The sequence below is a fragment of the Aethalodelphis obliquidens genome, unplaced genomic scaffold (genome assembly GCF_003676395.1).
Source record: "Aethalodelphis obliquidens isolate GAN/ISIS:26980383/991018 unplaced genomic scaffold, ASM367639v1 scaffold34, whole genome shotgun sequence".
Taxonomy (NCBI): domain Eukaryota; kingdom Metazoa; phylum Chordata; class Mammalia; order Artiodactyla; family Delphinidae; genus Aethalodelphis; species Aethalodelphis obliquidens.
Window position 1 is genome coordinate 19,540,361 of NW_020837978.1, and position 12,556 is coordinate 19,552,916.

Below are 12,556 nucleotides of genomic sequence, written 5' to 3' on the forward strand. Positions count from 1 at the left end.
ACATGCTCCTGGAACCATAAAGTATATTGAGACACCTGGTGAAATTTGTAAGAGCCTGAGGATTGGGTGATAGTGTTATTTCAATGTTGATTTCCTGATTGTGATTATTATACTGTAGTTATATAGATACATATAGTAGTTATATATATGTACATGTATATACATGGTGTTCTTGTTTTTAGGAAATATAGTCCCTCCTTATCCATGGTTTTGCCTTCCTTGGTTTCAGTTACCCATGGTTCAAAAATATTAAATGGAAAATTCCAGAAATAAAAAATTCATAGTCTTAAAATTGGGCGCCATTCTGAGTATCATGATGAAATCTCGAGCCATCCTGCTCTGTCTGCCTGGAACGTGAATCATCCCTTTGTCCAGTGTATCCTGCCCATTTGTCTCCACTATTAGATCTACTATCAAGGTAGCGCAGTGCTTGGGTTCAAGTAGCTCTTATCTTTCTCAATAATGGCCCCAAAGCACAAGAATAATGATGCTGGCAATTTGGATATGCTGAAGAGAAGCTGTAAAGTGCTTCCTTTAAGTGAAAAGGTGAACACTGTAGACTTAATAAGGGAAGAAAGTGTATGATGAGTTTGATATACAGTAAGATATACAGGAAGAACTACTGTACAGTAAGAACAAACCTTCTAGCCATGAAACTGTGAAGAAGGAAAAGGAACTTTGTGCTAATTTTGCTGCTGCACCTCAAACTGTAAAAGTTACAGCCACAGTGTGTGATTAAGTGCTTAGATAAAATGGAAAAGACATTAAATTTGTACAATATTTTGATAGACCATATTCACATAATTTTATTATAGTATATTGTTTTAATTGTTCTACTTTATCATCAGTCATTGTTGTTTCTCTTACTGTGCCTAATTCATAAATTAAGCTTTATCCTAAGTATGAACATATGTATAGGAAAATACAGTATATATGAGGTTCGGTACTATCCATGGTTTCAGGAATCCACTGAAAGTCTTGGGATGTATCCCCCGAGGATGAGGGGAACTACTGTACACAAGGGTGTGTTGAAGGGTAATGATTACCACGTCAGCAACTAACTCTCAAATGGCTCAGGGGAAAATCAATACGTATACAGAGGCTCAAAAGGCAAATAGGATAAGTTATCGACAACTGGGGAAATTGGGTAAAAGGCATACAAGAATTATTTGTCTCATTTTTTCAACTTTTCTATTAGTTTTAAATTATTTCAAAATAAAAAGTTAACATAAGGAACTGGTTAAATGAATTATGGTACAGAAAATATGTAATGGTTTAAAATTATTCTGAAGATGTCTATTGATATGGACATGAACAGATATATGACTATATCTCTGATATGGTAAATGACAAAAAAGGCAAGTTTACAAAATAATGCGTAACTTAAAAAAAAGAGAGAAAGTGCTAATAAATGCAGAGAAAATGCCTGGCATGATTTAAAGCAAAATGTTAACATTGGTTATTTCTAAGTTTTTTTTTTTTTCACAATGAGTTTCTATTAGTTTTATAATCAGAAAAGACGAAATCTATTCTATGGGCAGTGAGGGAGGAGCAGAGCAAAGAGAGGACAGCAACCAACCAAATACCATTGTTTTGGTTTCCTGGTTAACATACCACATTCTGTTTATTGTTGCAGAAAGAGAATAAAATCGGGGCAATAATGACCACCAATGTGAGGTACACTTGGTCCTTACAGTTCTTATAACTTAGTAAGTTGGTTTTCTCAGCTTTATGCATTAGTCTCTTATTAACTTGATTAGGGTAAGTCAAAGTCATTAAAATGTAGTCACCTCTGGATGTATCAGCAAATGATAATCCCAGAACCAACAAAACTCAGACCCCGAATGTGCAGGGCTTGCTGAGATACCGCCAGCCTGTGGAGGTCTGTCTAGCATGCTTTGGGTAACCTCCCTCTCTATCCTTTCACCAAACTGGACCAATGAGCCCAGCAGTCACCAAAGAGCAGGTTTTAGTAGGGAGAAAGAGAAACTCCAAAGATTCCCACATATGGAGATATAAAATAGATCACCAATCCTTGAAAAGGAATTTTTTGACAACAAGATAAAAGGTAAAGTAATCTCTATCTGTCTTCCTAAGTTAAAAGGGGGAGGTGTGTGTCCTCAGGACATTTCCAATGATGACATCAGTATTTGGATTAGGACCAATGCTGAGGGGAAGTATGTGTGTCCATTTAACATGCTTTCAGTTAGTGACAGGAGCTTGAATGCCTCGACTAGAAAATCACTCTGCTCAGGATTGATTGTTCACACCATGAATTAGATTCCTGCTTCTCCTCTTTCCTGTCGGCTTTCTATCAGGGTCAAGGAAGATGACAATCAAATATAAATGCTGTTTTTTTCCTTAGAGGGCCTGTTAAATTGGTGAATAAGGAAGTTGAAACTAATGACTAAAAGTGATTTATGGATGATGCTAGATTTCAGTTCCGTTGTTGTTGTTGTTTTTAACCATACTGATTTCCATACTGGATTGTCAAGACTCACTGGTAAATAATTTGATCCAATTCTGATGTCCTGAGGGAATTTAACCATTTCTCTCAAAGGTAATATTTAAGAATCACCTTTGTCACAAAGCTTTATTTAGCTATAGGACTAGAAAGAGTGTATAGGGCCAGAATGGGTTCGACTAATTTGAGGATGGTTAAAGGTGAGCCATCAGCTAGTCCTACCAAGAATACAGTAGGCAGAAAAATTGGAAGGATTATCTCAAGGCATACTTCTCAATAAATACTTCCTTCTTCTCACGGTGATGCAATTTTTATACAGCACACAGGGATAAGTGGTGGAAAATAAATGGCTCATCTTAGGTGTAACCTTTCCTTATAAGAACAAATAAGATTTCAATTTAAATGCTCTCAAATATTTTTCAAACTATCATTAATATAATTAAAATATTTCAATGATATTATTTAAATTATTATGTGTTCAAGTTGTGCTAGAGGAGACATATACATGTAAACCCAAATATTAATGTTTTATAAAGACATATAAATGACTCTTAAAATTACTATTTCAATATCTGTTAGGACCTTTGTTTGTCACCTACGATAGAAAGTTAATGCCCAAGGAAAAAAAAAAAATCAAACTTCTTACCTCTTTGTAGTTAACAGTCCTATCCTGAAGGTGGAGAAGCTCCAGAGCTCTGTGACCTGAGAGAAATAAATACATAAATCAATTAAATTCAACTATAACTGAAAACAGAACTTCCTAGAGATCATTTTAAAAGAAAAATATATAATTTTGTGGTTGTAACTGTCAAGGAAGCGGGAAATGAAAGTTAACTTTGTACTAGTAATTTTCATTAGCTATAATTAGATTCAAACAATATTTATATTGTTATAATACAAATCAAAATTGCATGATGATTTAAAGTTTCTGCTTAACTAGCTCTTATGACCTTGGGTAAGTTACTTAACCTCTCCAGGCCTCAGTTCCCACCTACGTAAAATTAAGTAAATAATACCTACCTTACAGGTTTGTTAAGAGAACCACAGAAAATAAATGCTAAGTGAGGAGCTCATGGCTGACACATGGCAGGAACTCAATAAACAGAAGTTGTCATCATATTTTGCAGCTCACTGGGGTAGATAAAGCCAAGTAGGAAATACAATACAGGGCCTAAACCATGGACTGAATCAGTGTCCCTTAAGTGTTTCATCACTGGACTACTTCAGAAGGACAAAAGTCTCAAAAAGCCACCTGCTCCACCCACACGCCCACACCCAAAAGATACGTGCACCCACACCCTGAATCTCCTTAGAATCAACGAACACTAATTATGAAGAGACATTCAGAGGTGATACCTTATTTCTACTGGAAGTCACATCCAATTTTTTTTTAATTCATACAACAAAAATATAGCCACTCCCATATTATAAGCATTTATACCATAAGAGAGACAAGGTCACAGCCCACAAATAACCTGTATATAGGATTCCAGTGATTATAAACCCAAATCACTGAATGAGGCCAATTCTAATAATTAACTCACATAAATGTCAACCATCCACACAGGCCTACATAAGAGGTGAAAACAAGAACCAGGATATTTATGAAATCTAAGTTATTAGTAAATAAGTGTTGTTTTAATCGCCTTTTATAGAAAAATATTCAGTGTGCAGATTAGGAGTTGCCTTCAATTATGTCCACATAAACATGTTTATTATTTTTTATTACATGTTTTATATTGAGCATATATTAGATTAATATATATTAACATATTATTAGCACCTTTGTTTTGCAACTACTGAAGAAACATAATTATCTGATTTTTAAAAATTTTTAGATTTCATGTCTAATTTTTAAAATCCAAAGATTAAAAACTTGAATATTCCCACTTATATTTGTTCCTCTTTGGCCCACTGCTATAATTTCAGCAATTTCATTTTCAGAGAACTTAGATGTGCAAAATAATTTAGAATTCATTAAGAAGTTCAGCCCTCTCATTTTGCAGAAGAAGAAGAGAGAAAGTGAATTGTTCAGAGTCACTCATGTAGTTTACAGCAGAGCTGGTACTAGAACCTAGGTCCAATTTCCTTTTCCACTGTCGCCTGACTCCCTTTTAGCAATAGATGTTTGGGTTTCTTAATAAATTTATTTTATTTATTTATTTTTGGCTGCATTGGGTCTTCATTGCTGCGCGTGGGCTTTTCTCTAGTTGCGGCGAGCGGAGGCTACTCTTCGTTGCGGCGCACGGGCTTCTCATCGCGGTGGCTTCTCTTGTTGCAGAGCACAGGCTCTAGGTGCACAGGCTCCAACAGTTGTGGCTCGCGGGCTCTAGAGCGCAGGCTCAGTAGTTGTGGTGCACAGGCTTAGTTGCTCTGCGGCATGTGAGATCTTCCCAGACCAGGGCTCGAACCTGTATCCCCTGCAATTGCAGGCAGATTCTTAACCACTGTGCCACCAGGGAAGCCCAGCAATAGATGTTTAATGGAAAGAACACTGGACCAGCTGTCAGGATATGTAATTCTTGACCAGGTCACTAACAAGTGAGCTGTGAAAACTCCCTGGGATCAGTTTCCTCTGCTGTAAAATAAAGGAACTGGACTCAGTGACCTCTAGTGTCCTTTCAGATCATAGAATTCTGTGATAATATAGTTCTTGCCCAGCTGAGCTCAATATTCTAGGTCTGTTTTGCATTGATAAATTTTTATATTTTATTTGTAATCTTGCTGTTTTGAATCTTCTAGAAGTAGCATAACTATAAAATATTGTTATTGTTTTTATCTAAAGAGTTAAAAAACATTACAAATACATTTTGTCCAAGAAACAACTTTTTGTGTTACCATTTACCTCTATCCAGGTAACTCAGCCTTTGCCCCTGAGCTCATAGGCACTAGCTTGCTGTACCCCTGTGTTCCCCAAATCCTGCCATCATTCTGGGCATTTCTAGTGCCAGGGACAATTCCTTGCCCTCCCTAAAACCAACCATCTTTAAAGCCACTTGACTCAGGGGACCCACTCCCGTGGCCACACATGGTCCTTTACATATACTTGGAAATGTAAAAACAAGCATAAATTCCTCACTCCTACCATATTCCACCCGTCTTTCTCCTCTCCGACTCTGTCAGTTCTTCTGCTTCATGGGAACCCCTAGTTTATCCAGTTCCTATTTCCCCACGCGGAGAAACAGCCAGGGACCCAATGACCAAAGAGGCTTCCTGTTCCTCCACGGACCTCACCCCAGTAGTCAATCCCCAATCCTGGACGACTCCATCTCTGGCTTTTTCTTCTCCACTGCCCCACGGCTCAGTGCAGCAGGGAAACTCATTATCAATACACGCGTTAGACTTTAAATCCCTTAACATTTCTGACAGATATACTGTCCTTAATACCATGACAAGGGGTCGGCACTTACCTATTTCTACGTGTGTTGAAATGCCACACGGTGAACTTCTAGGGCAGAGGGAGCCCAGTGCAATCAGCACTCCTGACCAGAATCTGAAAGTAGACATGCTCTCATTACTCCCTGCTCCTATGGTGACGAGAAATGCTCAGAGCTGCGGCAGCACGGAGTCTGAAATCCTGGCCCAGACCCACTGCTTTCCCGCCTAAGCAGGTCACTGACACGGGAAACCCAGGCTCATTTCAAAATAATATTTTCCAGTGAAGTCAACTGTTTAACTACTGTTTAACTTCACCAGAACAGCAAACAAACTCCACCTGGGAAAGAAAAAAGCGATAAACTGAAATCTAAATGCCTCCAGGTGGTGCTTTCCCATCTTCTGACCCCGCTTTCCCCTGGATTTCTTTTTAACATGAAATTTGGACGGAGACACAAGCAAAGTTGTCTCCAAATATTCTTCGCTTTCTTTAAAAAAAAAAAAAAAAAAGACTCACCTGTCTCTATTGATAATAAGTATATTGGACCACCTCACCTTACGAGAGCCGATTTCTCTTGCATCTTTCCACACGTACGTCTGGTTACCCTGTCTCCTTAGCCTCTGAGGCCACAAGGGCTGGGAAATCTTTTATGACGATCAGCTGGAACCAGCTTCTCTTTCAGTATCTGGCAACAAATTATGACACTTGTGTGGGATTGATTACACAACAGCAGCCACTCCTGGTCTTTTTATCTCTGGCTATTCTTATAGGGCTTATCCAGAGCTTGCTGCCTGGTCAGATTCCTGCAGCCCAAACAAAGATGCCAATACCACTGTCGGTGGGTGGGGAGTGGAGGGGCAAGTGGAGAGAGACAGATTTAGGACCAAGAAAGGAGGATTCAGAAAATGCTAGGTTCAGAATACACCTGACAAAGTATCCAATCTATAGCACTTAACCCATGGGAAACATTAGGTTTAACTCTTCATAGAAATGATGGTGATCTTAAAGCTCGAATTATGCATATTATACCTTAAAAACAAGAAAGGAGATTTTAAAAGAGTGGGAGGACACGGTATTCCTTCTCAGGTTAGCCAAACGGAAGAGAAGAATAGAAGATGGGATGATTTGAGACCCTTAGGTGTCTGCCAAGTTTCCTCTGTAACCCCAACTCTGCGTCTGCAAAGCCCCAAGGAAAGGAATCCTAGAGCTCTCCCTCAACCCTGATGGCATGAGGCCCTGCTGCTCCTGTTTGTAGGTCAGAGGCCATAAGCTGATGTGTTTTGTTTGGCAAATAGGTGTTTTATAAATTTAGGCCAACTTTTTGTTTTTTAATGGGGAAAATCCACATAGAAACCTAGATTTCTAGTTCTCTTTAAAAAAGCAAAACAACAAACTGGCTACATGAACTGACATTCCCATGTGATGTGACCACCAGCTGAAGCTGAAGAGCCAGCAGTCTCCCCTCCACAGACAGAGGTGCCCTCCCCACGTCCTCCAGCCCGCCCCACACACACGTGTACAGGTTGCCATGCCCCTCTGGCCGTCAGAGGCCATGGAGTTTGCTCCGGTCACTCCGGGCTTTCCAAAGCCTGCAAGAGAGGGGGAGGCAATTATAACTTAGGGCTCTGGTAAGCCCAGAAGACCCAGGAGTATTCAATGAATAACAGTAAAGGGTGGCAAAGGGTCGACAGGGAAAATGTAACACTGCCTGAAGACAATATCTAATCAGGTTTAATAAAGCAAACCTATCCAAAAAGCACCAGAGAAAGAAATGGATTCAGGGTTCAGTAACTAAGCCATATTAATGCCAAATTTCTCATTACATATATTTTTTGTGTTTAAGATTCAGAATGACTTAATTTTAAGTATGTAATAGAATGGGAGGGAATTATTTGCTTAGGCAGTACAGTGTGATGGTTTTGAGATAGGGCCTTTGTAGGACAATGCTGCTTGTAACAAAAATATGACTTTTAAAGGAAAGTTAAAATGGAGCTAGCAATATTAAGAAAACTACCTGACAGAGGTGTATGGAATTGTTTTTCTTTCTACCCCACGCCCTCTTTTCCTAATACAGGTGGCTTTGTTATAAAATAGACATCATGAGTCTACCATTTAGAGCTTTTCTGGAAATAGAGACACAAGCTGAGAAGTAAACATGCAGGTATATTAAGGAATGAGTGGGGAGATACAGGCTTGAGAGCCACAAGGCCTTGGGTTTCATTTGGGTCCCTGTTCTGCTACCTTCTATGGGGGTGACCTTGGGCAAGTTACTAAAAGTTTCATTGCCTCAGTTTCCTTACTTATAAAATTATCCATAAAAATGGGGATAATAATGCCTACCATATAGGGTTGCCGTGAAGATCAGATGAGTATATAGGTGACATGCTTAAAAGAGACTGGTATAGGGCTTCCCTGGTGGCGCAGTGTTTGAGAGTCCGCCTGCCGATGCAGGCGACACGGGTTCGTGCTCCGGTCCGGGAAGATCCCACATGCCGCGAGCGGCTGGGCCCGTGAGCCATGGCCGCTGAGCCTGCGCGTCCGTAGCCTGTGCTCCCAACGGAAGAGGCCACAACGGTGAGAGGCCCGCATACCGCCAAAAAAAAAAAAAAAAGTGACTGGTATACAGTAAGTGTTTAATGAATGTTAACTATTATCATTCAAAAGAAATGTTCCCTTTCTAAAAGATGCACCTCAGACTTCTATTGAGTAACTATATTCCTTATTGAATTTAAAAATAAAAACTTTACACTCAGATATACAGCAATATACCTTTTATAACAGTTTAGATTGGTGTATGAAGCCAACACAGGGTAGGACTTTTGAAGTGAAGGTGGGTCTCCTTGTGCAGTTAAATGAGATAAAATTTTGAGGTCCAGAAACTTTTGAGATAAAGCAGACAATTTCAGTTCGCTTCTGCACAGTCTAATATGTTGCTGTCATCATAGTGCCCTTATAGTGAATGGAAGAGAGGATGGAGAAAGTGAGAATTAGAGGTAGAGGATAGGGGAAAGCCAAGGGGAAAGGAAGAAAGGTCCCTGTCACCTGGTGGTCTTATCCTTTTAAGCCCTGGTGAACACAACTGGCCAGCTCTGGGCGGGCCTAGAAGCAAGCCCGGAACCAGGAGGGAATTTTTCCCACTCTAAATAGGAACTTGCAAAGAGCACAGAACAGTGAGTTGGGGAGAAGGGCAGGGGACATGGTGAATTTCCTAGGCCCTGGGCACTTTTGCCTTGGTTGGGGTGGGGGGGAGGGTCCCTTCCTTCATAAAAATAAACTTTTAAAAAAATCACATTTTACATCTGCATTGGTATAAAGGTTATTAATACTGAACGTAAAAGCTTATTTTTTTATTCTGATTTTATAAGAATGTCAATATTTTTGTGTTCCCCTAAAAGTCCTATGGGCCCTAGGCAGAGTGGGCACCGTTTGAAATAGAACCTTGAAAAAATAAGTTTAAAAAAAAAAAAGTAATTTTGGATCGAGAGAGGCAGCCACAGCGGACTTCACTTTTCTGGGACTGACTTTTTGCTCAGCAGAATGGATTTCCCCAACCCTTAGAAATCAACTATCCGTAGAGCTCCCTCTGCAGGCCGTAGGTGGAAGCACACCAGCTCCCCAGTCCCGAATGTGATACCCAACCAGCTGTGGTCTCCATCAGGACTGCCTCTCACCTCCCAATTCCTTCAGTAGAATACAGAACCCAAAAGTGAACCCACTCACACAAAAGATTAAACTCTATTTAATTAAGTGCTCTTCCCATTTCTGCCAAATGTGACGGACTCAAGATTGAGTGACAGTGACTCAGCAAAAACCAAAGTCAAAATATAAAGTACCGCCTCGGCCTTTTACAAATAAAAATCTAGAAAAGGTAAAGAGCCCACAAGCTCTGCAAAAGCCAGCAAGAGACTCTCCACTCAGGAGAGATACAGAAGGAGTTTTTTGAGACTAGCGATCCAATCAACGCCTAGAGTCAAGCTTCATTTGAACCCACAAATTCCGAGTACAGGCCTGCTATTTTTATCTTTATCCTCATTGAAGTTGAGCCTTCCTTGCTACTTCCAGGGTTTTAGGCCAAGTCTAATTGTGATTATACCTTGGTTGATGATTTTGACAAAATGGTCCCACTGACTAGTAGGTGTCCTAACTTTAGTCTTACTAGTTGTTTGAACCAGGGCAGCTAGCATGGCTTTGAACACTGCTGAATTTAACGTACTGAGTAATGCTGTACTGAGCATATGTTAAATCACAACAAACCTATGGGGTAGGTATTGTTCCATTCTACAAAGAAGAGGAAGGAGGTTAAATAAATTGTAGAAGGTTACACAGCTTGCCAACAACAGATTCTGAGCTTAGATCCAAGTCTGTTCGTCTCCAAAGGCGCTTATATCATGGGCACCCCTGCTTGCTCCCAGTTAATGGAGAGAACACTTAGACACACACCTAGAAAAGCATCCAGGCAGCAGAACGGTGGACCACACTGCACCCCCTCGGAGAACCCTCGCCCCAAATCCTGAGCGCACAGGAGCATTGGCAATAAAGAATCGTGATCACGTCCTTAGAAGCTGGGGCAGACACCAGCATATTCATGGGCCAAGCACAAATTCCGGTGGCGGGGGAATGCCGGTTTGGGGGAATGCCGGTTTGGGGGAGTGGTGGAGAGAGGGAGCGGTTCTCTTACAGCGGTTGAGGGGCTAAGGAAAAGTTAGACAAACGAGAGGGACAAAGGTGACGGCATGGCGGTCCTCAGGTGTCTCTCCCAGCGACCCTTCCCAGCTCGCGCAGGAAGCCAAGCCGCCCAGCGCTCAGGGTTAAGGTCCAGACTGTGCGGAGATGCAGAGCGAAGACCGCGGGGAGAGGGCGCTGCTTCGCGTCTCGGCCACCTTCAGCCCGCGTCCGCCGCCACCCGGCGCGTCCCCGCCGCCGCCTGGATCCCTGCACTCGGGTGCGCACGCTCGCTTGCCTGCTTCCTGCCGCCGCAGCCGCCGCCGCCGCCGCCTGGGCCATGGCGACCTGTTTTCGGCTGCGGAGCTGCCTGGCCCTGCACCTCCCACGGACGCCTCCCAGCCGGGTCCTCCGCCCCCGCGCCGGCTACCCGGTGGCCCGGATTCGCGGCTACGCCCGGGGCCCAGCGGGCCTTTCCTCGGCCCTGCTGCGCACCGACGGCTTCGTGGGCGGCAGCTGGCTCTCGGCCGCCGCCACCTTCCCGGTGCACGACCCGGCCAGCGGCGCCGAGCTGGGCTTGGTGGCCGACTGCGGGGTACCCGAGGCCCGCGCCGCCGTGCGTGCCGCCTACGAGGCTTTCTGCAGCTGGAGGGGGGTCTCGGCCAAGGTGAGTGCGCGCCGGGTCCAGGGGGCGATCGGGCTTTGCCCTCTAGTGAAACCAGCTGTCACCTCCCCTCCCCAATGCTCCGGCATACACCACGCGGACAGTCATGGTAACAAGAAAAGAGATGGCCAACAAATCCGTTTGGAGCGTCGGCTTTGTGCCAAGCCCTGTGCCGGCGCTAGGGAGCACAGCCCCAGCCTCAAGCCTCATAAAGTATCCAGTAGGTGAGGCAGAACACCAACATGCGATTACAAGCGAGCAGGCCGGTGCGTGCGTGCGTGTGTGCATGTGTGTTGGGGGTGGAGGGCGGGAAGGGTCAGGGAAGGTGAGAGCACGAGTGACTTCAGAGCATCTTCAGTGGTCCACAAGGAGGCTGGTAGTGAGTGCCTCGGGCTCGAGTCACGAACTCGGCAGTGGAGAGAACTGGGGAAAAGAATCGAGCAGGGGAAGCGACCAGTCCAGGACCAGTCTCCAGGTTTGGGGCCTGATTAGAGAGCTCCATCTATTAACTGACAGAGAATAGTGGAGAATTGGGGGTGCGGGATGGGGGCTGTTAGAGCATTTATTATGTGACACCTAGGAGTCAGCCCAGTGAAGTGACTGTCCACCCTGTCCGTCAGCATCCCCCCTCTGAAGGAAGATACAAATCCAGCAATAAGGTCCAAGTACCCGAGGGAGTCGTAGCTTTCATTCATCCATTAGATGTTGTCTGGGCAACTGCTATGCCATGCACTGTGGGAGGTGCTTGCCATACAGCAATCAACAAAAAAGATTCCTGCCCTCTTGGAGTTCACTTGGGGGTGAGGGGTGGGAGGGGAGTTCTAACCTGTAAACAAAACATAGCTAAACAAATATGCTAGAAGTGATGGATGCTATGAGGGAAAAAAAAGGTAGAGAAGGAAGGCTAAGAGGATCATAGGCCAGAGAAAAGGGGCAAGATGCAAAATAAGTAGTGTGGGCAGGTGTATTGGTTTGCTAGGGCCGCCATAAGAGTATCACAGACTAGGTGGCTTAAACAATAGGAATTTCTGGTCTCAAAGCTCAGGAAGCTAGAAATCTGCTATCAAGGTGTGGGCAGGCTTGGCTTCTTCTGAGGCCCCTCTCTCTGGCTTGTAGATGGCCGTCGTCCCCCATCTTCACATGCTTCTGCCTCTGAACTTGTCAGTGTCCTAGTCTCTTCTTGTGAAGACACTAGCTATATTGGGTTAGGATCCACCCTAATGACCTCATTTAACCTTAAAAACCTCTTTCGGGCTTCCCTGGTGGCGCAGTGGTTTAGAGTCCACCTGCCAATGCAGGGGACGTGGGTTCGTGCCCTGGTCCAGGAAGATCCCACATGCCGCGGAGCGGCTGGGCCCATGAGCCATGGCCGCTGAGCCTGTGCGTCCGG

The 12,556-nt window shown here is 43.5% G+C and overlaps 2 protein-coding genes across 7 annotated transcripts in view; one reads left to right on the forward strand and one right to left on the reverse strand.

Moving 5' to 3' along the window:
* Positions 1-12,556, reverse strand: part of GPLD1 (glycosylphosphatidylinositol specific phospholipase D1) — a 61,572-nt gene that overhangs the window by 40,517 nt on the left and 8,499 nt on the right. For 2 of the 4 annotated variants that reach the window (XM_027128504.1, XM_027128503.1), the window contains exons 1-2: positions 5,875-5,971; positions 3,111-3,166 (exon numbers count right to left, since the gene is read on the reverse strand). In XM_027128504.1, the coding sequence (XP_026984305.1) occupies positions 3,111-3,166; positions 5,875-5,971 (153 nt within the window). Of the gene's footprint in view, positions 1-3,110; positions 3,167-5,874; positions 5,972-6,394; positions 6,526-12,556 lie in introns of those variants that run through there. The other 2 variants (XM_027128502.1, XM_027128501.1) reach the window with 2 other exon arrangements.
* Positions 10,639-12,556, forward strand: part of ALDH5A1 (aldehyde dehydrogenase 5 family member A1) — a 31,717-nt gene continuing 29,799 nt past the window's right edge. Inside the window, exon 1 of one of the 3 annotated variants that reach the window (XM_027128507.1) lies at positions 10,639-11,169. In XM_027128507.1, coding sequence (XP_026984308.1) covers positions 10,843-11,169 — 327 coding nt within the window. In that variant the 5' untranslated portion in view covers positions 10,639-10,842. The remainder of the gene's footprint in view (positions 11,170-12,556) is intronic. The other 2 variants (XM_027128506.1, XM_027128505.1) reach the window with 2 other exon arrangements.